This window comes from Ictidomys tridecemlineatus, chromosome 10, assembly GCF_052094955.1.
Source record: "Ictidomys tridecemlineatus isolate mIctTri1 chromosome 10, mIctTri1.hap1, whole genome shotgun sequence".
NCBI classification, from domain to species: Eukaryota; Metazoa; Chordata; class Mammalia; order Rodentia; family Sciuridae; genus Ictidomys; species Ictidomys tridecemlineatus.
Window position 1 is genome coordinate 117,608,403 of NC_135486.1, and position 25,143 is coordinate 117,633,545.

The 25,143-nt window shown below is 51.6% G+C and overlaps 1 protein-coding gene across 9 annotated transcripts in view; it reads left to right on the forward strand.

Moving 5' to 3' along the window:
• The window catches only part of Hip1 (huntingtin interacting protein 1), a 132,368-nt gene extending 109,944 nt beyond the window's left edge, over nucleotides 1–22,424 (forward strand). For 6 of the 9 annotated variants that reach the window (XM_078023877.1, XM_021728583.3, XM_021728582.3 and 3 more), the window contains 19 exons: nucleotides 438–510; nucleotides 1,561–1,744; nucleotides 2,180–2,268; nucleotides 2,645–2,761; nucleotides 3,635–3,736; nucleotides 3,912–4,055; nucleotides 4,471–4,606; nucleotides 6,399–6,485; nucleotides 6,731–6,838; nucleotides 6,916–7,052; nucleotides 11,112–11,222; nucleotides 11,970–12,028; nucleotides 12,355–12,448; nucleotides 14,523–14,623; nucleotides 14,894–14,999; nucleotides 15,849–15,972; nucleotides 16,342–16,403; nucleotides 18,061–18,169; nucleotides 19,146–22,424. In XM_078023877.1, the coding sequence (XP_077880003.1) occupies nucleotides 438–510; nucleotides 1,561–1,744; nucleotides 2,180–2,268; nucleotides 2,645–2,761; nucleotides 3,635–3,736; nucleotides 3,912–4,055; nucleotides 4,471–4,606; nucleotides 6,399–6,485; nucleotides 6,731–6,838; nucleotides 6,916–7,052; nucleotides 11,112–11,222; nucleotides 11,970–12,028; nucleotides 12,355–12,448; nucleotides 14,523–14,623; nucleotides 14,894–14,999; nucleotides 15,849–15,972; nucleotides 16,342–16,403; nucleotides 18,061–18,169; nucleotides 19,146–19,483 (2,281 nt within the window). In that variant the 3' untranslated portion in view covers nucleotides 19,484–22,424. Of the gene's footprint in view, nucleotides 1–437; nucleotides 511–1,560; nucleotides 1,745–2,179; nucleotides 2,269–2,644; nucleotides 2,762–3,634; nucleotides 3,737–3,911; nucleotides 4,056–4,470; nucleotides 4,607–6,398; nucleotides 6,486–6,730; nucleotides 6,839–6,915; nucleotides 7,053–11,111; nucleotides 11,223–11,969; nucleotides 12,029–12,354; nucleotides 12,449–14,522; nucleotides 14,624–14,893; nucleotides 15,000–15,848; nucleotides 15,973–16,341; nucleotides 16,404–18,060; nucleotides 18,170–18,732; nucleotides 18,815–19,145 lie in introns of all 9 variants that reach the window. The other 3 variants (XM_078023880.1, XM_005328517.5, XM_078023878.1) reach the window with 2 other exon arrangements.
• The last annotated feature ends 2,719 nt before the right edge of the window (nucleotides 22,425–25,143 follow it).

Sequence of the window (25,143 nt, forward strand, 5' to 3'; positions counted from 1 at the left end):
TAAGGTGACTCCTAGCATAACGCTGATACCAAGGTCCGCAGATGCGAAAGTCCCTTGCATAAATCGGGTGGTCATTGCATAGGACCTACACACTTCCCCTGTGTGCTACAGATCCTCTCTGGATGACTTAAAATACCTGATACAATGTACGTGCTGGGGACATCACTGCCATACCATATTGTTTAGGGAAGAGTGAGAAGAGGAAGAAATCTGTACCTCTTCAGCACAGGTGTTTTTTTTCCCCTCAAATATTTCCAATCTGCAGTTGGTTGAATTCTTGGGATGAGCCCACAGGTGCAGAAGGTCGACTATGTGAGGGGCAGTGTTGAGGAAATGTTCCCGGATTAGCCCCAGCTTTTAACCCCTCCCCTCACACCAATCTCCAAGCTGGTGTTTTGGAAAGAGGGAAAGAAGCACTGTCCTCCTTCTCTCCCCAGGGACCACCTGATCGAGGCCCTGTATAGGGAGATCGGCGGGCTGAAAGCACAGATGGAAAACGTGAAGGTAGAGGTAGGCACTGGGCCTGATCACATGACGCATTGCAGCGTAAAGCTGTGTCCCCCGATACCAGTTGGACCACAGCCTAAGGCAGGTTAATTTGTAGAAATGCCAAAGCCAAACGCACCTGGACGGCCCCATCTCCCTGAGGATAAAACAGGCACCAGGGTCCCCATGAAACCCAGGGGTAGCCATGGTAACCACCTGGCTCCAGTTCCTCTCACATGGCCCAGGAAGAGCTTGGTTTGGGACTCTCGGTGCCTGTGTGTGGACCTGGTTTACAGCATTCCTGCCCCAAAGCTGGTCGGAAGACTGATTCAAGGGGACAGGCCCTGCATCTCCCTCCTCCTTCCAGGTCCTATGGGTGAAGCTGGTAATGGCAGGGGAATTCTGTCCTAGTTAGAGTGCCGGGGGTTAGCCCTGTTGGGCTCATGGTGACCAGAGGCTCAATTCTCTTGAGACCTTGGGAGCCAGGTGCTCAGGAAAACCGAGGCCTCTGGGGTCCTCCCTCAGTATCCATGGCGCACTGGTTCCCAAGCACCAGTGAGCAGATACTAAGGCCTGTAGATGCTCAAATCCTTTATATGAAATGGTGTCGCTTTACATAAAACACGTGCATCCTCACCTATTTTTTAAGTCATTTCTTGTTACTTATAATACATAATGCCGCATACTAGTTTTTTTTAAGTAATTTTAGTTGTCGATGGACACAATACCTTCATTTTATTTATTGTTTTATGTGGTGCTGAGGATCAAACCCAGTGCCTCACCTGTGCCAGGCAGGCGCTCCCACCGCGGAGCCCCAGCATACGTACTTCCCAGAGTTGTTAGGCTGCCTCGTTAGGGAATAATGACAAGAGAGAGGCCAGCTCGCTTTGGTGCAGACGCTCAGCTGTTGGACACCATCCTCCCTCTGTGGTTGGTGGGAGCTGTGGGTGAGGAACCCACCATAAGGAGGCCCACCTGGTTTTCTCTGAGCTGGAAACTGGGCATGTCCTGCTCTGCATGCCCGGCCCGTTGGAAGCGTGGTGACCAGATGGCCCCCCCGGGTCCCTCCCGCAGAGCCAGCGGGCCATGCTGCAGCTGAAGGGCCGCGTCAGCGAGCTGGAGGCTGAGCTGGCCGAGCAGCAGCACTTGGGGCGACAGGCGGCTGACAACTGCGAGTTCCTGCGGACGGAGCTGGACGAACTCAGGAAGCAGCGGGAGGACACGGAGAAGGCCCAGCGGAGCCTGACGGAAATCGAGAGTGAGCGACCGTCCAGGCTGGGCCCCGGGTCGGGGTGGGGCGCACAGGGTCGAGGCTCACTGGGAACCAGGGTCCAGCAGAGGGCAGGTTCGGGGGCAGCAAGTGCCCCACAGGAGGCACCTCTGGGTCCACAGGACGGGGAATGCAGAGGATGCCCTGGGAGAGGGGAGACAGGACAGAGGCCTGAGGAAAAACTATCCTATAAGCCAGGATCCCTGATGATGTGGATCCCAGGCACGGAAATACTGAGGAGGCATGAATTTCTTTTTTTTTAAAGACAGCTTTCCAAAGAAGTTGATATAAGTAGGATTTTTAAGGGAGAAGAAGGTCTATGCTCCTGGGGAAAAGGAGCCTCCTTGGGGCCCCCAGGTTACTTGGAACAAGGGCAGAGGGCCCCAGCAGGGCAGATGCCTCACCTCAGCCTTGACCCTGCAGGGAAGGCCCAGGCCAATGAGCAGCGGTATAGCAAGTTGAAGGAGAAGTACAGCGAGCTGGTTCAGAACCATGCCGACCTGCTGCGGAAGGTAGGACCCTCACCCCTCCAGCTGCTGGCTCCCCGTGTGCAGCCCGCCCCACAGGGAGCCAGCAGCATAGGCCTCAGGCTTCTTCAGGCCCAGAGCTGCCTCCTCTGGGGAACCCCAGCCTTTCAAGGCCCCTCGCCTCTGTACCTTGAGCTCCATCTTGGGTGCCAGCCCCACATAGAATTACCCATTTCTGTTATGTTTGTAAACATTGGAGAGACAGAACCTGAAGGTGGTGGCTTGATTCTGACCCCCCTCTGCCTGGGAAGATGACACCCAGACCCAGCTCTCACAGTCCGAATGGGATTGTTGGTTCTGGATGCAAGATGTCCCATAGGCTCAGGAGACGCCAGTTCAGGACTCTGTTCTTCCCTTACAGAATGCAGAGGTGACCAAACAGGTGTCTGTGGCCAGACAAGCCCAGGTGGATTTGGAACGAGAGAAAAAAGAGCTAGAAGATTCCATGGAGCGTGTGAGCAGCCAGGCCAAGCTGAAGGTGTGTGGAGGAGAGATGCCCGGGGGTGGGGTCACAGGGACGGTTGGAGGGGAGGCCTCAGGCCCACCACAGATCAAAGCCGTCTGTCATCCGCTCCATGGAGGCTCTGGGAGGGCCTTTGGAGACCTCACAGGACATCGGGGCACAGTCACCAGTGCACATGTGGTTTAGGAGCAGGAGGTAATGAAGGGACCCGAGTCGAATGGGGTTTCCCAGTAGAAGTTTCCCAAGGAGAGTTCCAGGGAGGGAAAGCAGGGGAGGAATGCACTCACAGTCTTGCCAGCAAGAGAACTCCATTGTGCTGGGTCTTGGGGTGGAGTAAGGTCACATGAGCAAAACTGGACACTGAGCCTTAGAGGACCCTGTGCACGTGTCTGTAATCCAAATCAAAAGAACACATCACCTAGAGGAAGAAGTGTCACCGAGCGATGCTCCCCTCACTATTTGATGCCTTTGGTTATTTTCTCATTTTTTGATTATTAAATCATTTTTTGAACATGTTAGTCATGAATTCCTACTAAAGTGCCAACTCTTTAAAAAACACCACTCAGAAAGAATTCCAGGGAAGGGGTGATTTGCGATGGCGAGATGTGTAGCCAGCTGTAGCAGGTGTTGGGATGTGTCAATTTAAGGTCTGGTTTTACTTTGATTAGTGTTGTGGATTCAAGTATGGCATTTGGAAATTATCCTCGGGAGGCCTCCTTTGAGGACTTAGCCAGAAGGGGTACAGTCTCAGGTATCACCTCCCCTGCACTTTTTATCTTACATACAGTAGAGTGGCAGTCTGGCCTTGATAGCTCAGGGGACTTTCCTTACTGTGTTCCCTCCAGCGGTCACCCAGCCCAGAGACCTCCAGTTTGGCTTCTCTTTCAGACTCAAGAGCAGCAGGGCATTCTAGAGAGTTTGAAGCAAGAACTTACCACCAGCAGACAGGAGCTGCAGCTCCTCCACAGCAGCCTGGACACCTCTGCCGAGGTGAGCCCCCAGCATCCTGCCCATGGCCAGGCTGGCCTATCTGTGATTGGCGTGTATTCAGGGGGCAGTGAGCGTGAGGTGGAAGAGACCTCAATTCCTGCTCCTTGGGGCCAGGAGGTGGGTCTGGACCTGGGGAAAGGGGACGGTTTAATTTTTCCCATGGTCTCCATTGCAGTCAGAAGCAAAATGGACAATGAAGGTCGCTGAACTAGAGGAGGAGCGGGGCAGCTTGGCCAGCACCGTGGCTCTTCAGGAAGAGGAATTAGTAACCCTTCGAGAACAACTGGAAGGCACACAGCTCAAACTGGCCAGTACACAGGCACGTCGTGGACACCCACCAGGGCTGAGCAACCACCAACTCACACCATGGGCCTCTGAGGAAGGGTCCGGAGGCTTTTGGTAGGCACGGTGCCTGGTGCCAGCCAAAGAGCAAGCCCACAGTGCCCTCTGTCCTATGAGAAAGGACGCACTGGGCCTTCTCCCCCAAGAGTGGAGAGTGGGTCTCAGGGACTGCCCAGTAGTCTCCTGTGGCCATGGTTCAAGGGTCTCAGGGACTGCCCAGCAGTCTCCTGTGGCCATGGTTCAAGCGGTCTCTGTGTTGAGCCAACTGGCCTGGACCCCACTAGTGACCACCTGAGCTGAGAGGCCAGGATCCCAGCAAGGTCCCAGGCAGATGATACTTGGGGCTCTCGTGGGGTCCATGGCTGACTCTCACATTCCTGGGCCACTTGTAGGAATCTATGGGCCAGCTTGCTAAGGACCAGCAGAAGAGGCTTCTGGTGGGGTCTAGGAAGGCTGCGGATCTGGTGATCCAGGAGGCTCTGAGCCAGATGGAGGAGCCCACGCTCATCAGCTGCGCTGGATCCGCAGGTACTCTTACCCCTGCCCTGCCCGCGGTGCTGCGTCTGCATGGCCTGGTGCTATCTGTTGGCACCAAATCCCATGTGAAACATAGCTCAGGGTTCTCAGCCCAGCTGCACGTCAGAGTCTCGGGGATGCCCAGGCCTCATTCAGGTCAGTTAGGTCGGAAGCTCTGGGCACAGGGCATGGGCAGCAGTCAGTGTGTCACTCTGAGCAGAATGCTGAGATAATCAGGGTCGGGGTTTGGTGGGGAGGTAGAGGTCCAGGGATTGACCCAGGAGCACTCAACCACTGGCCTACGTCCCCGACCCTTTTTTATATATTTAAAGATGGTCTCACTAAATTACTGAGGCCAGCTTTGAACTTGTGATCCCTGCCTCAGCCTCCCACCGCTGTGTGTGTGCCACCGTACCTGGGTCCAGGGTTTTTGCTTTAAGGCATAAAAGGAGACCCAGCAGCCTGTGTCTCTAAAGAGAAAGCTGCTCATCATCTTGAAGGCTCCATGGGGGTGGGAGGGCCATGAAGCAGGCTGTGGCATAGCAATAAAAATCCAAGCTGGGCACGGGGCACATCTGTAACCCCAGAGGCTTGGGAGGCTGAGGCAGAGGATCACAATTTCAAAGCCATCCTCAGCAACTTAGTGAGACCATATCTCAAAACAACAACAACATATATATATATATGGCTGGGAGTGTTGCTCAGTGGTTAAGCACCCTGGATTTAATCCTTGGTACCAAAAGATAAAGAAAAATTAAAATCCATCATGATCCCAGAATGAACAGAGCCCACTGCACAGGTAGGTGAGTCCTGAGAACATGCAAGTTCAACAGCGTCCCAAGCCTCAGGAGACCTCCCCTGGAGGACACAGGGGTTCTGTCCCTAGTAGGTGGAAGAGCCCCCAAGCACTGGAAATTTGTCAGACCACGGACGCAGCCAAGAACAGATCTCATTTTTAATCCAAAGGGACATGTTGGCAGACTGAGGAGGTCCTGAAAGACAGGCAGAGGAGGGCGGGAGCCTCTGGTGCTGGTTTGTCATCAGGTGGGAAGGCCCTGGCGGGTGACGCACAGGGCAGGAAGAGCTCACAGGAGATGCAGGAAACAGGTGACTGAGAGATGATGGGAGCTAGGGCTGGAAAGGAGAGACCTGGAGTAGTGGAGAGCATTGGGCAGGGACACAGTGCCAAGAGACCACTGGCCAGTTCTGGGCACTGCCTGTGCCAGGCCCCACTCAAAGCTCCAGTGAGCCTCCACCCAGCCTGGGCCCTAAGGGGCCCTGAGACTTCATGTTCAGATGAGGCACCGACCAGCTGATGGGGGAGCAGGGTCAGGAGCCACACCTGGACATGTGAGAGAGCCACTGTTGTGCCTTGGAGCTGCGTGGTGTCCTGAGCTCTGTGGCCAGAGGTGCAGCTATGGGAATGACTGTGGGGTGCAGAGCAGGAAGGCAGAACCACCAGAAAGCCAAGGTCAGGCTCAACACCGCCAGACGCAGAGGTCCTTGAAGGACCTCACAGGAGAGCCCGGATGCCCATGGTGGGCCGTGGAGAGGGGCGAGGTGGAGCCAGGCCGCAGTGGGGTGTCCTGGCTCTTGGCTATGGCACCAGACAGGTACAGCAGTGCAGCTCTTGAAGTGCAGGAGGAAGGCCACGCACGGAGCCACCACCTTCCTTCCCATGCCCTAGGGCAGTTCCTGTGGGGCTGGGTCAGCCGTCTATCATGCACTCATGAAGCAGGATGTGGCTGCATGGGGACACCTCCTCAGAATGCTGGTCCTGACTGCCCTGTCTTCCCTCTCACAGATCACCTTCTTGCCAAGGTCAAGTCCATGTTCAGCTGCATTGAGCAACTGGAAAAGAGCCGGGGCCAGTATCTGGCCTGCCCAGAAGGTAAGAAGGCCAAAGAATGGGCTCTGTCGTTAGGGGCAGCCAGGCTGGGCTCAGAGTGGTCAGACGTGGTGCTGTGTGACTCGAAAGCAGGAAGGGTGAATAAGAATTGTGATGCATTCCCCTGCCATATATAAATAAATTTTAAAAAGAAATAAGTCACAGGTTAAAAAAGAAAAGCAGGGAGGAAGCAGGTCTGAATAGGACACCTGGACCTGACTGAGGGACCCTTCTTCTCTCCTCTGCAGATATTGGTGGGCTTCTGCACTCAGTGACCCTGCTGGCCCACTTGACCAGTGAGACCCTGGCCCACGGCAGCACCACCAGCCTCAGGGCCCCGCCCGAGCCCGCTGACTGTGAGTACTGGGGAAGAGGGGCCACCCCTGGAAGAGGGCCAGCAGGGGCTGTGAGTCACTGTCCCTTGCCTCTCCAGCTCTCACTGAGGCCTGTAAGCAGTACGGCAGGGAGGCTCTTGCCTATCTGGCCTCCCTGGAGGAAGAGGAAGCCCTGGAGAAAGCAGACAGCACCAGCATGAGGACCTGCCTCTTAAAGATCAAGGCCATCGGCGAGGTATCCTCAGCGTTACTGTCGTGGAGAACGATTATCACTCGTAGGTGTGGAAGCTGTTGAGCTTCCAGGGGAGCCGTGACACTCCGGCCATGGCCAGTCCTTTCTGCACATACGAGTCAAGGCCAACCTCCCGAAGCACTTTCCAGCCATATTGAGCTCACTGGCTGCTCACTGAGAAGGCACTGTCATCGTCACCATGCCAGACAGTAGCACAGAAGGATAAGCAGTTTTGCTATCTCTAAAGACTGTTTTCTGGTTGGGCAGGTGACACCTACATTGGAGACAAGAGCATATTTATACATTCAATAAAGATGGAGTGACTGAGTCCCACGTACCAGGCATTGGGTTAGGTCGAGTTACGTGGGGTCAAAAGCATGTGAACTCTATGGGAAGGAAAAGTAAGAAAAGCAGCCATTACTTTACAGTGTGGTAAGAGCTATACTAGAGATCTATGTGAAGAGTTCCGTATTAGATAACATTTAATTAATTCCTAAAATGTGCCCTAAGATTAGGGAAAGAAGGGGTCGGGGCCAGAGCTCAGGTCTCCTCATCTCCCATTTGAACTTATGGTTTTGCATTTGTACCAGGGATTGAACCCAGGAGCGCTTTACCACTAAGCTATATCCTCAGCCCTTTTTATTTTGAGACAGGACTTCCCTAAGTTGCTGAGGCTGGGTTTGAACCTGAGATCCTCTTGCCTCAGCCTCCTAAGTAGCTGGGATCATAGGTGAGGGTACCACACCCTGTTTCTATTTTTGTTCCTAGGTGGAACCCAGGGTCTTGCCTGTGCTAGGCAAGCACTCCACCACTGACCACACTGACCTACATCCCCAGCCCCCACTGGGACTTTCCCTCTGACCATTTTCCTTGCCTCCTTCTTCTGCTCTCTTCGAAAAACAGAGTTTTGATGATAGCTCTTCGTTGATAACAAAAATCAAAGTATGCAGCCTGACATACAAAGATCTTACTCTCTGGCCTTTATCTCACCTTGCTGGGCCCTCTCCCCCTCCCCTTGCCCTCAGCACTGTCATGCATCTGCTTACCTTTCTGATGCTCTCCAGGTGAGTCCTTAGAGGTAGAGGCCTTGACTTTCTTAGCCTCCAGCATATCTGGCAGGTGGTAGAGACCTACAAGTGTTCCATTGCTTGAATGTCCACGTGAGGAGAGCAGACAGGGGAAGGTACTTGCTGAGAAAAGTGGGCACAAGACCGAGAGCCCTGGACTGCAGGTGAGGGTGAAACAAACTGGCACAGGAGTGATTACAGGCACACCGAGGACAGAGGCATCAGCAGATTTATTGTCAGGCCCCTGACAGGCTGCTCTACCCAGAGAGGGAGAAAGAGAGAGAAGCAGCAAGCAAGGGAGAGTGGCAGAAGAGGGAGAGAGGGAGAGCGGCAGGAGAGGGAGAGCAGCAGCAACTCCCCCTTGAGCATTACCTTTTATAGGCCAGAATCATGGCCGTCTATTAGGGGCGGGTTTAGACCTTGTGAATGGCATAGCAAACATCACCTGATTTTGCAGATGGCAAGTTACTGTTTCTTGGGAACAGAGATGGGCAACTTTTTATCTATCAAGGAGAGAACAGAGACCAGAAAGTTTCTGTCTCTTGAGAATAAGAACAGTGTGCATAAAGATGGCTGTAGTTTGGCCAACAGTCGGGAGCTGCTAGCTTCTTTCCCACCCAGATGGCATGATCACCTTGCTGCTTCAGCATTAAAATCATCTTATTGCAGTGTTATTAAGTGGGAGGTGGTGGCATAGGCAGCACTGGCAGAGCCTGCTGGAGAGCCTCCTCAGTGTGTTGCCCAGTTAGGTAAACTTAGGACTAAGTAAATACGGAGGACCCCATGAGGACATGAAAATTACATTAATGAAAGCAAAGAGAAGTGTGATAGAAGGTCACGGACTGCAATAGATTGACCAGGTATTCAAATAATCTTTCTCAGGACATGGACAATGCTGGATAAACTTAAATTATTATTATTATTATTTTAAATTGAGTGATCAAACTGGCTAAAAGCTAAGGAAGTCCTGAGGATTACTAGAGTCAGCATTTGGCCTACAGACGTTGCCCCCCTGCTGACCTGGAGCTTGGATCAGCCACACATAAGACACAGGAGAGAAGAAACAAGACTTAGGACTGAGTAGGCCAAAAGGTGGAGATGGAAATTCTGCCTCCCAAAAAAGGAATCCTGAATCGACCACACCTTGAGCAGTGGGGTCATCCTCAAGGCACAAATACACATGCCATACTTCAAAAAGCAGTGAAAGTGTACCCAGAACCTGCCCTACAGAAGAGACGTCTCTCTTCCTTGGTTCTGAGAGAAGAAACAGATCCCTAGAGAAATTTTAACCCCAAGCTACCATGGATATAAGGTCCAATTTCATACTATTTATATGACCTGGAAAACCCCAAACAGAAAAATTAACACTGTTGGGTTGTGAGAGGCCTAGGTACCTGGCAAAAGATCCTAGCTATCGATAGAGGAATGTTCTTTGAATTTAGACCCCAAAGAAGGTTCACAGATAGATTTCCAAGGAATGTAAGTTTACAATAAGTATGTTTGATGCATTTAAAGACATTTTTTAAAAGGTAATAAGCATGACAAAGGAATAAATTTTCAGAAATACCAAGGAATATTTGGAAAAGAGCCATAGAACTTTTGGAAATGAAAAATATAATCATTGAAAGTGATAACTTGGGGGCTGGAGTTGTGGCTCAGTGGTAGAGTGCTTCCCTAGCATGCATGAGGCACTGGGTTTGATCCCCAGCACCACATAAACAAACTAAATAAACAAAAAAAATCTGTAAACTAAATCATTATAAAAAAAAAGAAAGTGATAACTTGGTATCCAATTTCAGCAGTTGATTAAACAAAGCTAAAGAGAAGATTAGTGAACTGGAAGATGGAAGTGAAAGAATTTTGCAGTGTGGCAGTGGTTCTATAAATTGGAATGTAATTATTAAGAGGGAAAAAAAGGATACCTAATTAGCTTTCTAGAGGAGGATAATAGAAAAGATAATAAACTATGTCCTCTTTTTTTCTGCCTAAATAATATGCTGTTAGTTATAGACCTTCTATAAATGAAATCTTAACTAGGCGTGATGGCATAGGCCCACAATTCCAGACACAGGAGAGAAGAGACAAGAGGATAGCAAGTTCAAGACCAGCCTCAGCAACTTAGCAAGACCTTGTCTCAAAATAAAAAATAAGCACTGGGTAAAGCACCCCTCAGTTCAATCTCTAATACCAAAAAAAAAAAAAAAAGTGACCCTTCACCCTCCTGACCTCTGTTTATCTTGGAGTAGAGGGAGGAAGGGAGAAGAGAGAATCCAGGCAGCATACAAAGGGGATTTCAAAGGTAATACATTTCCAAATGATAATGCTTCATAAACGAGTCCTTAAATTGAGTGGTGGGTAACATGAGTATTTTTTCTTTTAAAAACGTATTTCTCAACTGATAACATAAAAAAGTAAAAAATTGTACTTATCAATGGAATACCGAAGGTTTTCATATATGTGTACATCGCATAGTGTTTTGGAGTCCATTTTCACTCTTTAAACTATTCCTAGAATTGTGTGCTCTAGTATGGATCACATATGATGGTTCGGGCTTTACAGCAGTTAGACATTCGATCAGACCCCTGCCTGCCCTTTGTCAGCAGTGTGACTGGTTTGGTGTTTCCCGTCTGGACCTTGGACTCCACTGTACAGCAGGAATAGGAACTGCCTCAGGGGGTTGCTGTGGAAGCAATGTCAAGCAAGGTTCGGGCTTGTTGGGGACACCTGTGTAAAGATACCTAGGTCTCCCATGCTGCAGGGACAGCTGTGTGTGTGAATATGAGCCTGAGGGCCCAAGCGGCTGCAGCTGAAGGAGCTCTGGAGTCAGACACTGGCTTCCTAGAAGGAGGGGTTCTGAGTGAGAGGAGAGGGGAAGGAACACGCAGTTCCAGATGGGGTCCATGACACTTGGGGCCTCCTACCCTTTCTGTCTCAGAAGGTCTACAAAAGATCAGAGCAGAGGTCAAAGTGTCATTCTCTGTGATGCCATTCACAGGAGCTGTTGCCCATGGGCCTGGACATCAAACAGGAGGAGCTGGGGGACCTCGTGGACAAGGAGATGGCTGCCACTTCGGCTGCCATTGAAGCTGCCACAGCTCGGATAGAGGTAGGACGTGAGTGCAAGATCTTCTAAACAACACTTGCAGCTGCTCCTGGGCAACCTTGCCCCTTAGACGTGTCTTGGTCATTCACGAAGGCTACAAAGGCCCGTATAAAAGAAACCCAAACCCAAATCACTGCATCCGTGAGGGGCAGGAAACAAGAGGTCGTCACTTAAGGAAGGTGAGCAGATTCCTCAAGGGTCAGGTGCCTTGGTGTCAGAATGTCTGGGGTTCAGGTTCTAGGTTGCCGCTCATTAGGTTGCATGACTTGTTAGTTATGTCCACCTAGCCCAGACTCAGCCCCTTGTCTACAGAACGGCAGTGATAAGGACACCTACCCCAGAAGCATTAAGTGGCAGCCCTCATCCGTGGTAACAAATCTCACAAAAAGCTGAGTGGGCACCATTGCAAAGGTCACATATTGCCCCTTTGGTGGGAGACTCAAGCCACCTGCCCTGGTGGACGCACCTGCCTTGAGGACCGGAAGCCAGTTCTGTGCACGTCAGCCTGAGTTCCTAAAGGTCAAGACTCTTGCTGACCACAGAGCACCTGCTGCAGCTGTGCCCACCCCCACCCCCAGTAGATGAGAGGGCTGGGCCCTTTCCCCAAACCCTGCAAGGACACAAATGGGGACATCCAGATCCGGGATTCTGAGCTACCACAGCACGTGGGAGCAGGCACAGAAGGGCACGGTGGTCTCTCAGTACTCCAGAAGAATGTGGCCCATGTGGAAACCAAGCTTCTTTTAACAGGAAATGCTCAGCAAATCTCGAGCAGGGGACACAGGTGTGAAGTTAGAGGTGAATGAAAGGTGAGTCCGAGCCACACGGCGGTGCCCAGGTGAGCAGGATCCAACTTCCCGGTGCCGGGTCATACCCTGCGTGCCCTCTAGGACTAGATCTGGGCTCCCACTGCAGCATGGGGCAGACAGACCCCAAGAACCATGACCGGCTGCTCCTTACCAAATCCACAGCCAGAGGTTCTCTCTCGACCTCACAGGGTGTCCCAGCAACCTCTGCGCATTCCCTGCTTCTCCTTCCCATTCCAAGTTGGCTGTGGCTTGGGCTAATGAAGAGGAGAGTTTGTCTTGGCCTCTGTGTCTGACATGTTTGTTGTTTATTTTTCTCTTTTCAACAGGATCCTCGGTTCCTGCACCAGCCTGATGCAGACCATCCAGGTCCTGATTGTGGCCTCGAAGGACCTACAGAGGGAGATCGTGGAGAGCGGCAGGGTGAGCATTGCTTGGATCCCAGGGCCAGGCCTCACGTGCCTTGACTGTGGCTCCCCCACAGTCCCTGGAGTCCAGCTGAGCTGCGGGCCTGTCCTGTGTCCACAGCAGTCATTTGATCTGGACACCAGCAGGCACTAGGGGGCCTCCCCACTCCCAGAAGGGCAGCCAGACACAGCTTCCAGCTGCAGCTCGCACACCTCAGGTGGACTGGCTGTGGGAACCCCGTGCACACTGCATGTCCAGGTCCTCTGAGGAGGAAGTGAGGAACCTGGGCAAAGCCCAGGAGCAGGCCCGTGCCCTCACCCCTCGGTATCTGTCAGGTATCAGGACCCTCCTCAATACCAGAACCTGTGGGTGGTCAGATCCCTTGTACCCTGTGGCACAGAGTTGGTGTGGAGTCTGCTCACACCCTCCTGCACGCTCTTGCCCTGCAGGTGACTGATGATACCTAGTGCAGCACAGAGGCTGTGGAATAGCTGTCACACTGCATTGTTTAGGGATTAATGACAAGAAAAATATCCCTCCGTGTTTGTTCAGTACAGACACAGTACTTTTTTAAATATATTTTTTTTTTAGTTGTTGATGGACCTTTATTTTATTTTATTTATTTCTTTATATGGAGTGCTGAGGATCAAACCCAGTGCCTCCTCACACATGCTAGGCAAGCGCTCTGCTGCTCGGCCCCAGCCCCTGCCCAGACTTAGTGTCTTGAAACTACTTTCTGAGTTTGGCTGCACCTGCAGATATCGAGGGCCAGCCGTGCTCACCGTGCACAAGGATGCAGCCGGCCTGCACCCAGTGGCAGAGTCAGCCCGTGCTCGGGCCCCAGAGAGCCCGCTGTCAGCCCCTGGCCCACACGTCCCTTGGGTTCCTTCCCACTCTTCTGCTGGGGCTGGCGCTGGCCCGTGGGCCCCTCATATGCTGTGACAGCTGCAGCTTGGGAAGCAGAGCGCTATCTAGGGCAGGGGCAGAGCTGGACTCATCTCAGAGTGGAAGAGCCTCTCTGTTCCAGAGGTGGTGCTTCTAGCCCTGGGGTCTGTTCCTCCAGTAGAAAGATGCAGCCAACCAAGAGCCTCTGCACACTCTCAGACTCTTCCGAAGCACAAACCCCTTTTTAAAATCCAAGCAGAAATCATGCTTGAAAAGTGTTCCCTGTCTTCCCTTCTCTTGGCAAATCATGGAGAGCCTGCAGACTCCAGACCGCAACCCACTCGTGTTTCTCACAGAATGTACAGGCTCTCAGTGGACACAGTGAACTGTGCCAGGATCTCCCCGATGCAAAATTCATGAGCTTCAGTCTCACATATAAAATGGCACAGTGTTTGCCCATAACTTATGCACATCTCCCATTTACTTTTTTTCGGGGAGTAGGTTCTGGGGGTTAAACCCAGAGGCACTTTAACACTGAGCCACACCCTCGGCCCTTTTTATTTTTTATTTTGAGATAGGGTCTCACTAAGTTGCTTAGGGCCTCGCTAAGTTGCTGAGGCTAGCCTCAAACTTGTGATCCTCCTGCCTCAGTCTCCAGAACCATTGGGATTACAGACATGTGCCACCAACCCCAGTTTCCCATATACTTTAAAACATCTCTAGATTACTTATACATTACTGATCTGATACCTGACTTGATATAATGCACTATAATTATGATTAGACTATAATATAATAATCTATAATAATACCAGTGTAATACCTGATTTGATAGAGTGTGAATGCTAGGGAATAATGACAAGAAGTCTGCCATGTTCAGTACAGATACGGGGTTTTTATCCCATATATTTTCAATCCCCAGCCGGTTGAATCCATACGTGGAGTCTGCAGGTACTGAGGGCCAACTACAGACACACAGTGACGATAATAGAAATGCCACAGGCCTTGGTGTCAGGAAATCCCCAGATTTACTTCCCCTTATTTCCTGGGTGACCTTGGGAAGAATACTTTTGCTTTCCTGCGTCTTAGTTCTCTTATCTGTAAAGTGGGAGTAAAGATGCTTGCTTTTCTGAGTTCCAGTGAAGACCTGGTGGGACATGATAGGTAAAAGTCCCCAAAGCACAGTTATCTTTTGCTTCCACAGGGGACTGCATCCCCTAAAGAATTTTATGCCAAGAACTCTCGGTGGACAGAGGGACTCATCTCAGCCTCCAAAGCCGTAGGCTGGGGAGCCACCATCATGGTGTAAGTGTGTGGGGCCAGGGCTCCTTCCCAATCCCCCTTCCACTGACCCCCCTCAGGGAACAGCAAAAGGAGAGAGAAAGATCCGTCCCCTGATGAATGGTTGATAAGGCAGTGGGGCTACAAGTTTGAAAGGGACCTTCGGTCTCCTGGTGAACCCAGGTGCGGCAAAGGCAGAACCTGTCTGGCTAGGGACAGAGTTGGGCTGGCAGCGGGATTATAGGGGTTTGGCCACGTGTGACCTTGTCCATCCTCTGCCTTCCTGACTGCCAGGGATGCTGCTGACCTGGTGGTACAAGGCAGAGGGAAGTTTGAGGAGCTGATGGTGTGTTCACATGAAATTGCTGCTAGCACAGCCCAGCTGGTGGCGGCATCGAAGGTAGGACCCGTGCTGGATTCCACAGGACACTTAAGTGGGACTGACCCCAAGGACAGATGAGTTATACCTTCTGGGTCGGTTGAATCCCAAACAAAAATTCTGCCTCTAGAGGTCCCATACCTCTAGAGGCCTAAATCCAGCAAGGAGCCCTTTTTAGCTGGCCGCAGCCTCTCCTGCAATCTCTTCACTCCTGTCAAGTGGCCTTAGAGGGTCCTAGCGTGCCCAGCTTCTGATTAGCAGTCCTGGCATTTAAGGAACACTCAGATAGGGAGCCAGTCGGCACACTGATCAATCAGGTCACCTGGTGTGGCTCTAGATTCTGAATAACCAAGACTGCCTCTCCTCCTCGGTCTCCAGACTTGAACCCCTGCCCCAGCCAGTCCTTACACACAGCTCGTAACCAGAGCCCAGGGTCCCACTCAGTGCCTGGTATTCATTCATCCTTATTTCTTGCTGCCCAAATTGTTGGGTTTCTCCCCCCTCCCCTTGGTACCAGGGATTAAACCTACTGAGTTGCTTAGGGCCTCACTAAGTTGCTGAGGCTGGCTTTGAACTTGTGATCCTCCTGCTTTGGCCTCCTGAGCCACTGGGATTACAGGTGTGTGCCACTATGCCCAGGCCCCAATTGTTTTTCACGACTGTAAGAATTGATCAATGAGCGAGAAAGCTAGAGTTTGGCCAGGAAGCCAGGATTAATCGATTAGACTGGGGACGTGCCAGGAGCTGACCCCACAGACAACAGAGAAGTTGATTGGCGACAACAGAGGGTCTCAAACCCTCAGACCAGCTGTCTGATCCAGCCCTGCTGCTCTGGGTGTGGTATGAACCCAATCTTCCTTGTCCTGGCAGGTGAAAGCTGACAAGGACAGTCCCAACCTCGCCCAGCTTCAGCAGGCCTCTCGGGGAGTGAACCAGGCCACCGCGGGGGTCGTGGCCTCCACCATTTCGGGCAAATCACAGATAGAGGAGACAGGTAGCCGTTCTCTATACCCCTCCTCACCGCCCTCCCCACGGTTTTGTTGTAAGCTGTCGTTTTCCGTCTCCGTCCCCCAAGCTCACCTTGGGGCACAGTACACAGGCTGCTTATGTTGCTTCAGCAACTGGCCCTTAAGTAGATTTCTGTTCTGTCATTTCTCTGCTCTGAGTCTGGCCCTGGAGAGGTCAGATCCCGGCTGCCCCACAATCTCTTCAATCTTCTTTCCCCTTAATCCCTCCGTTACTTTCACGCACATCTTGGCCAGTGGCCAGCCAGGCATTTCAGCAGAACACTGGTGTCACCACCTCTCGGGAGCATCGGCCAGGGACACCATGTGATAAGGCCTTTTTATTTCTGTCCTTGCAGACAATATGGATTTCTCAAGCATGACACTGACCCAGATCAAACGCCAGGAGATGGATTCCCAGGTGAGAGCAACCCCAATCATATGCCCTAGAGAAAAGCCAGAGAAACCCTTGGGCAGGGGATGAACACGGGTGCACTTTCAGCCTAAGATAGAAAATAAATGAGACTGCAGGAAGCTGGAGGCGGGGAGCAGTGGTTAGTAGATTCCAGAATTTTAACCCTTAGTGATCGGGGACCTTGGAGCAATCCACAAACTTATTTAATAGTCCTACTATAAGCAGTTCTTTCAAAAACTGCTGATACAAATTAGAAATAAACTTTAGTTTAAAGAAAAAAGTGGATCCACTGTAACTTCATCAAAGGTGATGCCGTTTCATTTTGTGGCTCAGTAAAGTTATGCAGCACAGGAATCAGTGGGGTCCTAGGAAAAAAATCTGACATCTTTCCACTAGTCTTGGGGTAAAATTCAGATTGGGATTATTGAAGTACTATAGATAGTCACTCAGCGTCTTATGTAGCCACATTGCCATGTAAATACTGAAAGACTTCTTGCTCAGTGGTTTTATTCCACCCTTCTTGGCTTTAAATACCATCTTTGTTCTGAGTATTGGACCCAGGGATGCTCAACCACTGAGCACTTCCCGGCCTTGCTGAAGACAGGGTCTCGCTGAGTTGCTCAGAGCCTTGCTAAGTTGCTGAGGCTGGCTTGAACTCACAATCCTCCTGCCTCAGCCTCCCGAGCTGCTGGGATTATAGGCGTGTGCCACCCCACCTGGCTAAACACCATCTTAATGCTGGTAAACACCAAATTCTCCTCAGCCTAGGTCTACTCTCTGCTCCCAGTTCCTGCTTGGTCTCCATTTGATGCCACATAAGTATCTCAACAGAACCTGCAGAGCAGGTCCCCACCCCCACTGTCTCCATCTCGGTGAATGCACTGCCACCAGCACCCGGGTGCTGACCCACAAAAGTAGGAGTTGTCCATGATCCCTCTCTTCCCAGCCAGCAATCCTGTGACTCTGAGTCTTGAGAAACAACCCCATCATCTACCTTCGAGAGCTGCTGGCCCCTGGCATTTACAAGTGTTTGTTTCAACATCGTCCAATGCAGGGCCTGGTTGGGGGGCTGAGGCCTTCTGGCTGGAAGCGGAGAGTTGGTGGAGGTGGGCGGAAGGCACCGGCTGCCTCCGTCCTTCTGCATGTTTTACGTTGACTCTAATCAATTTTAATTGTAAAACAAGGAAGGAACCACTTGGCTGGCGCCAGTGTGCTCCTACTCTGGACCTGCCACTGTCCACTCCTTCTCCATGTGATATTTTAAAAACACACAGGACCACAGGTCTCCTCCCTGCTTAGAACCTTCCGGTGCCTTTGCTTTACACTAGGACAATATCCAGCCTGTGTCTCAGCCATCTCATGACCCTCTCCCTCTCTCGGGATCCACGCGGGGCTCTTTCCATTCTCCTGACACCTTAAGCCCTTTCCTCCTGGACCTTGGCCCCGCTCTCCCTTCTGCCTGGAATAGTCCTCCTATATCTGAACCGCTGGGCTCTTCCGGCCGTGTAGGTTTCAGTTTTTGAGGGTGACCTTTGTGGGCCACCCTGCGTCTTCGCCACATCGTCCTGTCATTGTGGTCCTGTCCAGTTGTTCACGAAGGACGGGGCTTCGGTCCAAACCAGACAGGTCTTGCAGAAGAAGAAAACCACTTCCCTCCCGACAGGTCCGGGTGCTCGAGCTGGAAAACGACCTCCAGAAGGAGCGGCAGCGGCTGGGAGAGCTCCGCAAGAAGCACTATGAGCTGGCCGGTGTGGCCGAGGGCTGGGAGGAAGGTGAGCTGGCCCCTGTGAGCCCAGGGTCCTCGCGCCCTCGGGGTAATCTTCAGGTCTAAAGCGGGGTAACTCAGTGGGTGGGAAGCCCACGCTGCAGCCTGGACACTGACCAGGGAGCTCATCCCACGCTCGCCCTCCCCCACGCCTTCCCAGGCCACTCGCCAGGTTGGACCCTGGGACTTTCATCTCCTCCCAGCATGGAGGCCATAGTGGATGAATAATGGTCAGGTTCTGACTGTCCACAGCCAGCAACAGGCCACGATGGCCCAGAGACGGGCTGAGGAGGAGAGATGGGGTGGGATGGGGTCTTACTTAGGCCTCCAGCCCGGAGACCACCCTCAGCCAGTGTCTCTGTGCTGCTTCTCCACACATCCAGAGTGGCCGCCCGAATCTCACCAAGGCCGCTGGTTCCTGGTAGACTTGACCAACTCTGGGGACCATCTACATATACCTCCTGGGGTTTCTTAGACACTGAACTTGGGGACGGATGATTGCTCCATGGTTATGGTGGCAGTTGGGGTTGGTTCACAAGTGCCATGTGATAGATTATCACTGTCTTTTAGGAGCAGAAGCGTCTCCATCTACGTTGCAAGAAGCCGTCCCCGAGAAAGAGTAGAGCCAAACCCGCGCCCCAGACGTCAGAGTGTAAATGCTCGTCACCCTTCTGTGTTTGTGATGCCACAGACCCAGTCCCACACCTTCCCATTAACTAGAACCGGGGACCTGCATGACCCCCTCCTCAGGGACTCCCCGATTGAATCCATGATCTGTTGTCTCTCCCCACCTCTCAGTATCCAGGCTGGCCCACGCTGTCCACGTGCAAGCCCAGGTCCAAAGAGGTGGGGGGAGCTGGGCACTCCTGGGGAGGACACCAGCTAGTCCTGCGCACTGCTCTACCTCCGTAGCAGCCGGTGTCCTCCTCAGAGGGACTGGGAGAGGACGATCTGATGCCTCTCCTTTTCTTTTTCCTTCTCAGTCTTTTCCGTTTCATCCTTTGCACAAACTTGCGAGCATCCAAGGGCCGGTGGATTCCAAACCAGGGCGCTGCCCGCGTCAGTGGCTGGGATGGCGGGAGTATCCTGGCCAAGAAGGCCACCGTGGCGCCCCCCCCTTTGGCAGTCCCGCGGATTCCCACTGCTTCTCATGGTGGCCGTTTGGGTCTTTTGGTTTTATATTTTGAAAGTTTCAGTCACTCAGCCAACTCTTCCAAAGGACACCCCTGGAGCCCCGAGCCACCGGGCCCCCGCCCCAGCAGCCTCAGACCTGGTGCCACGCAGACTTTGCCTTGGTGCTCCAGCTCGGCCTCCTCGCTGAGTGTCCCGCTGAGCGAATGCCGGTCAGCAGAGGCCACTCACCAGGGGTGGGCCACAGCTCTCCTCAGGAGGCGGAAGCAGAGCGAGTGCCTTTCCTCCCTAAGGCTGGAGGCCAGCCGAGCACCTCTGTCCACCTTCGCAGGCAACAGGGCTCCAAGATGCCCTTCCTGGGAGCTCCCTGAAGGGGCTCACGCACCTGATCACATGCTTGAACGGAACTGGTGTGCTAGCAACACTACTTCCCTAGAGAGGATGGTCTGTGCCGTGCCATGGCAAGAAGGCCACCTCCGGGAGACCAGGCAGGGCCCCGGGGCAGTGCAGGAGAGTTTCCAGTTCCTTCCTCCAGCGTCCTGCCTGGGCATCCTCTCGAACCTGAAGAAGAGAGTTCCATGTGCTACCTGATCGACATCTGGAAGATCAGACCCCCTCTTGCTCCCATCAGGAAAGGACCTTTCGTATTTATTACTAACCTCCTTTAAGCAGCAGCGGTCCACAAAGAGATGCTTGGAGCAATCGCAGTCGCCAGTGTGGCTGAGGCGAGGCTTATCTGCTGCCCTCGACACCTGTCTCTCTTCAGAGATCATCCACAGGGCAAGGGACCATCCCTGGGCTGTTCCTGGCTTGGATCCCAAAGCAAGCAGGTTCCTCAGAGCATTCGGAGCAGGGAAGGGGAGAAAGGGGACCACTGGCTCTGGCTTCTTCCAGCTACACGTTCCCAGCCCTTGCTGCCCTGCGACAGGACCTGGACAGAGGGCACAGCCGCCTAGAGATGGGCAGCCTCACAGCACTTTTCCACTCCCGATGAACCCAGCATTAAGTGACCTTCTGATCTTGGAAACAACGGCGTCTTCCTTGCTTATCTGTAGCAGCTCATAAGTGGTCGCCAGCAGGCGCTTCCTTGGACCTGCCCCCAGGGGTGTCGGGAAGTCGGCCACATGACGGGTTGTGAGACTTCTGTTTGATCACTGTGAATCAACCCCCTTTTCCTTCCCACCCACCCCCATGCCCTCTCCTTGCATTTTCTAAATGGGACACTCTAAAAATTGTCCCCCAGGAACTCTGATGACCGTTCTCAGGCGTGTGGCCTCTGTGCTAGGCTAAGGAGGTGTCTGTGGCAGCATCTGGGCTGTCCTGGGTTCAGTGCCTCTCTGTGTGAAGTGTTTCTCCATTCCAAGACTCAGAAGGCGCCATGTGCAGTGCCCTGGCCCACTTGTGCCAGTCAAGCTGATTGGTGTGTTCCCAGTGTGGGATAGCCTTTCCAGAGGTGGTGGACCAAGTCCTCGCTTCTGTGGTCCACATCATGCACACCCACATGTCCCAAATTAATCTGTTCCAATATACATATCGGAACAGATTAGTATTTCCTAAAATAACACTTGCTCTAAAAACAGTCATTTTAAAAACCCTCCTGAGCTCAGTCAGCCCAAGTAATAAAACAGTCAAGATGGCACTCACCCCAGAGCACAGGCTGACCCAGTGTCACCACCTATCAGATGTCACTTAATCCCTTTTATAATAGCTCAGATGAGAAATTGTGCCATCCTCAAGCCCAAATCAAATTGTCTGTCTGGCTCTTCTAACAATGAGTGGGTGGGAATACCTTGGATGAAAACAAAAATTCCATCTCAAAGCTGGAAATGAACCTCACAAGCCTCTTCAATGAGTTCCTGACCTTCTTAGTAGCTGAAGAATCATGGTGAATGCAGATGGTCCCCACACGCAGGCAGCCGCACAGTGATGGCTTAGGATTGGACAGCAGTTAACACGCACACCTGCACCTGGTATCTAATTTTGTAATTCAGTCCTCTAATACCTTTAGAGTTAGCATATTCATGTACATAATCAGCAGAAAGATAGAAAAGACCTGCTTTCGTGGGATTATTTGATATCCGAGCACAAAGTAATAATTTAGATGACATGCTGATTCTTCTGCCCACAGCAGTATCTCTAGGATCCCACCTTGAATACAAGTCCCAGGGGCTGGAAGAACCAAACGGTCCAGAGTGTCCTCTCTTAGAGTTGTTTCCGCTACCAAATCAGACACCAAGGTTTATAACGGGCTCATAAGTACATGTCATTTTGGTCAGGCTGGTTTGCTTTGGCCTCTGGCCCCTGAGGAAGGGGGGTTCTCAGCTGGAGCCTGGGAAGTTCTCACTTCCTGGTTGGCTCCTTAGCATAGAGGGGTCTCCTGGCTCCATTTCATCCTGGTTTTTAACAGCTGGTAAGTGTTCTTGCTAACTACCGCCTTTCCACATCTCTGGAAATCCTGCCAAGGAAAGCCTTCCCAACATGGGCCTTCCAACCAGAGTGGCTTTGCCTTCTCTCCGCCATCTTGGTCCTGCAGAGACCGGACTTCTATAGCATAAGGATCCACCTATGGAGCCTGCCGGCCAGCAGTGCAACAAACCAAAGCAGCCATCAGCTGCTCTTTCCTTCATCTCCCAGGACCAGTGACACACAATGGTGGCACTGCCTCTCTTGTGCCCCCAGGAGCCAAAGCAATGGGAAATAATAGGTTAGATGCCATTGGATCCAATTCTGAGAGTAGATCTTTCCAGACATGTCTTTCAGATGACCCTCAACTACCTCAGGTTTGAAAGCCCTAAAGCTGATTACCACTCACAGGGACAAACCGAGGGGGTTTGGTTAAATCTTGGTGATAACACAACTGTCTCAAACTTATAACAAACTTAACCTTTAGGTTTGCAGGGATGGGGTTGGGTCTGGTTTTCTTCTGTTTTTAACCTCTTCCCCAGTTCTCCATTAGAGTAGTCCCTATAAATAAATTTCATTTTTCACTGAGTGCCTACCTTCCCAGGGCAGGTAGCCACTGGCTTTTGTTTCCTTCCAACAATACTTTTATTATGGTATTAAGAACTGTCTTTGTATAATACATTGCATCTGTGTTTTCAATTTTTCAAATAAATATTTCAGCCTGGCAATGAAGAATACTGGTGATAACTGGCCAAGTGGCCCTGAGGTCTAGGCTTCAGTGAAAAGCCTGTCCCAAGGTCTGTGGGATCCACTTAGCCCTGCATCTTTGGGAATATGGCTTAGAAACATGGGTTTCAGCTTCTTAAACATGTTCCATCCTCTGTACATGAATCTGTGGGAAGGCACAAATGGAAAGGGCCAAAGTGGGCAAATGGTGATTTGGAAGGCCAGGTCTCTGCCTAAAATCTGAAGGCTCAGGCTTTGTCTGCTCTCCCCCGCCCCAAGACCTAGAAATGCAAATAAAACCTGTCTCCTTAAGATTGGATGTGACCATCATGTGTGATGGTACATACCTGTAATCCCAGCAGCTCAGGAGGCTAAGGCAGGAAGATCATGCCTCAGCCACTTAGCATGGCCTTAAGCAACTCTGAGACCTTGTCTCTAAATAAAATACAAAAAAAAAAAGGTACCTGGGTTCAATCCCTAGCACAAAAAAAAAAAAAAAAAAGATTGGATATAGTTGGGCATTATGGCGCACACAATTCTAGCCATTCAGAGGCTAAGGCAGGAGGATTGTGAGTTCAAGGCCAGTTTTGGGAACTTAGTGAGACCCTGTCTCAAAATGGAATTGTCCAGCCAGGCATGGTAAGGCACACCTGTAATCCCAGCAGCTCAGGAGGCTGAGGCAGAAGAATTGCGAGTTCAAAAGTCAGTCTCAGCAATTTAGCAAAATCCTATAAAAAGGGCTGGGGATATGTGGCTCAGTGGTTAAGCACCTCTGGGTTCAATCCCTGGTACAAAAAGAAAAGGGCTGGGGATATAGCTAAGTGGTGAAGAGCCCCAGAGTTCAACACCCAGGACCAAAAAAAGAAAATGATAGGATGTGACTAATTTAGTTCAGGGACAGAAGCTGCCAATGGAGAAGGGACAGTGAACAAGCCAGTCGAAGCCATCAGAAGATTTGCAGAGGAGCTAATGATGGGGCTAGGCTGCAGCCCAGTTCTGCCAGTGTGGAGCCAAGGGGACCAGTAGGGGAGATTCGGGTTGGTGGCTGGAGGAGAATCCGTAGCTGAGGAGCCCAGAGAACCAGGAAAAGGAGAATGTGTGGGAACTGCTCAGGGGAAGATGGTCCAGATAAACCTGGGTGATGGGGACTCTGACCCACAGCTGGGCTTCTCCGCCCCTTGATGCAGAGTGCCAAGGTCAGCCTGCCCCATCTGAAGCAGCTCTGACCTGATGGACAAGTCTTGGTCACAGAAGTCCTGCATGTCACCCCCAGAGCTCGTGTGTGAAGCTCAGGGTTCCAGAAAGCCAGGCGTCAGGGCTGCCTGGGGGAGCCCCATGCTTCAAAGTGGCTTCACTGAAATTGACTCAGTCCCCTTTAAGACCTGGGTGTGGCCTGGACCAGCAGGACTGCCCAGCAGAGCCTTTATCCCCTTCAGGTGCTCTCCAGCCAGGGACCCTCCTCCACCCGCATATGGCCTTGACCTGGTGTCCTAGAGGCTGGAACTCATGCCCAAGGGGACACCACAGCTCCAGGAGGGTAGCTTGGCCAGCTGGTCACTCAGTCCAGCAGAAGATTCTTACGAGAAATTGTGAGATCAGCCTCTGAGTGATGGCTGGTGTGCCTTTATACAGGCAGCGGTCAAAGTTGCCAGGGGACTTGGGGTGCTGCGAAAGTGGAAAGGAACAGATGGTGGAGATGACAGGTGGAAGAGGAGCCCAGAAGAAGGTGCTGAGAACAGCCGTGAGAGAAGAAAGCCTTTGAGGTTTTTGTTGCTTTTCTTTATAGATATACATGACAGCAGGATATATTGTGACATTTCATATATGAACATAGGAAAGTTCTGTGTGATTCATTCTACTGACTTTCCTGTTTCTAAAGCCATCGAGTTTTAATCCTGTTCCTTTTGGCCTTCTTCAGTCTCCAACCCAATATACGGCACCCGACGCGTGGTAGTCCTTGGGTCTGAGTGAATTCTCTTTTATGCTATATTCTCGTCTGCCTTTCTCTGCTCTGCCTGAGCTCACAGGCTATTGAGAGAAACAAATAACATGATCCAATAACCGCAAAAAGGGCAACACTACCCTGAAGTAAGCAATAAGGATAGTGGTAGCAAGCTCTTAGAGCCTGGAATGAGGAAGGAGGGAAAGCTCGCTCCCAGTAGGAGTTGCATGTGCAAAAGTCCCATGGCAGGATGCTGGAGCAACTAGCTGAAGGCCAGAAGGGTAGAAAATGAATCTGGAAAAGAAGCAGTTGATCATTTAGACAATGGAAAATGGCTGGTAGACTTTAAGTAAAAGAGATGACAATATGGGCTGGGGATTTGGCTCAAGCGGTAGCGCGCTCGCCTGGCATGCGTGCGGCCCGGGTTCGATCCTCAGCACCACATACCAACAAAGATGTTGTGTCCGTCAAGAACTAAAAAATAAATATTAAAAAGTTCTCTCTCTCTCTCTCTCCTCTCTCACTCTCTCTTTAAAAAAAAAAAAGAGATGACAATATGAGATTTGCTTATTTATTTTATTTATTTTGTGGTACTGGGGATTAAACCCAGGGCCTCATGCATGCTAGGTGAGCTCTGTACCACTGAGCTACATCCTCAGGTCCCTTTAAAAAAAAAAAAAAATTTTGATACAGGATCTCATTGAGTTGCCCAGGCTGGCCTTGAACTTGTGATCCTCCTGCTTCTGCCTCCTGAGTAGCTGGGATTACAGGCAGGTGCC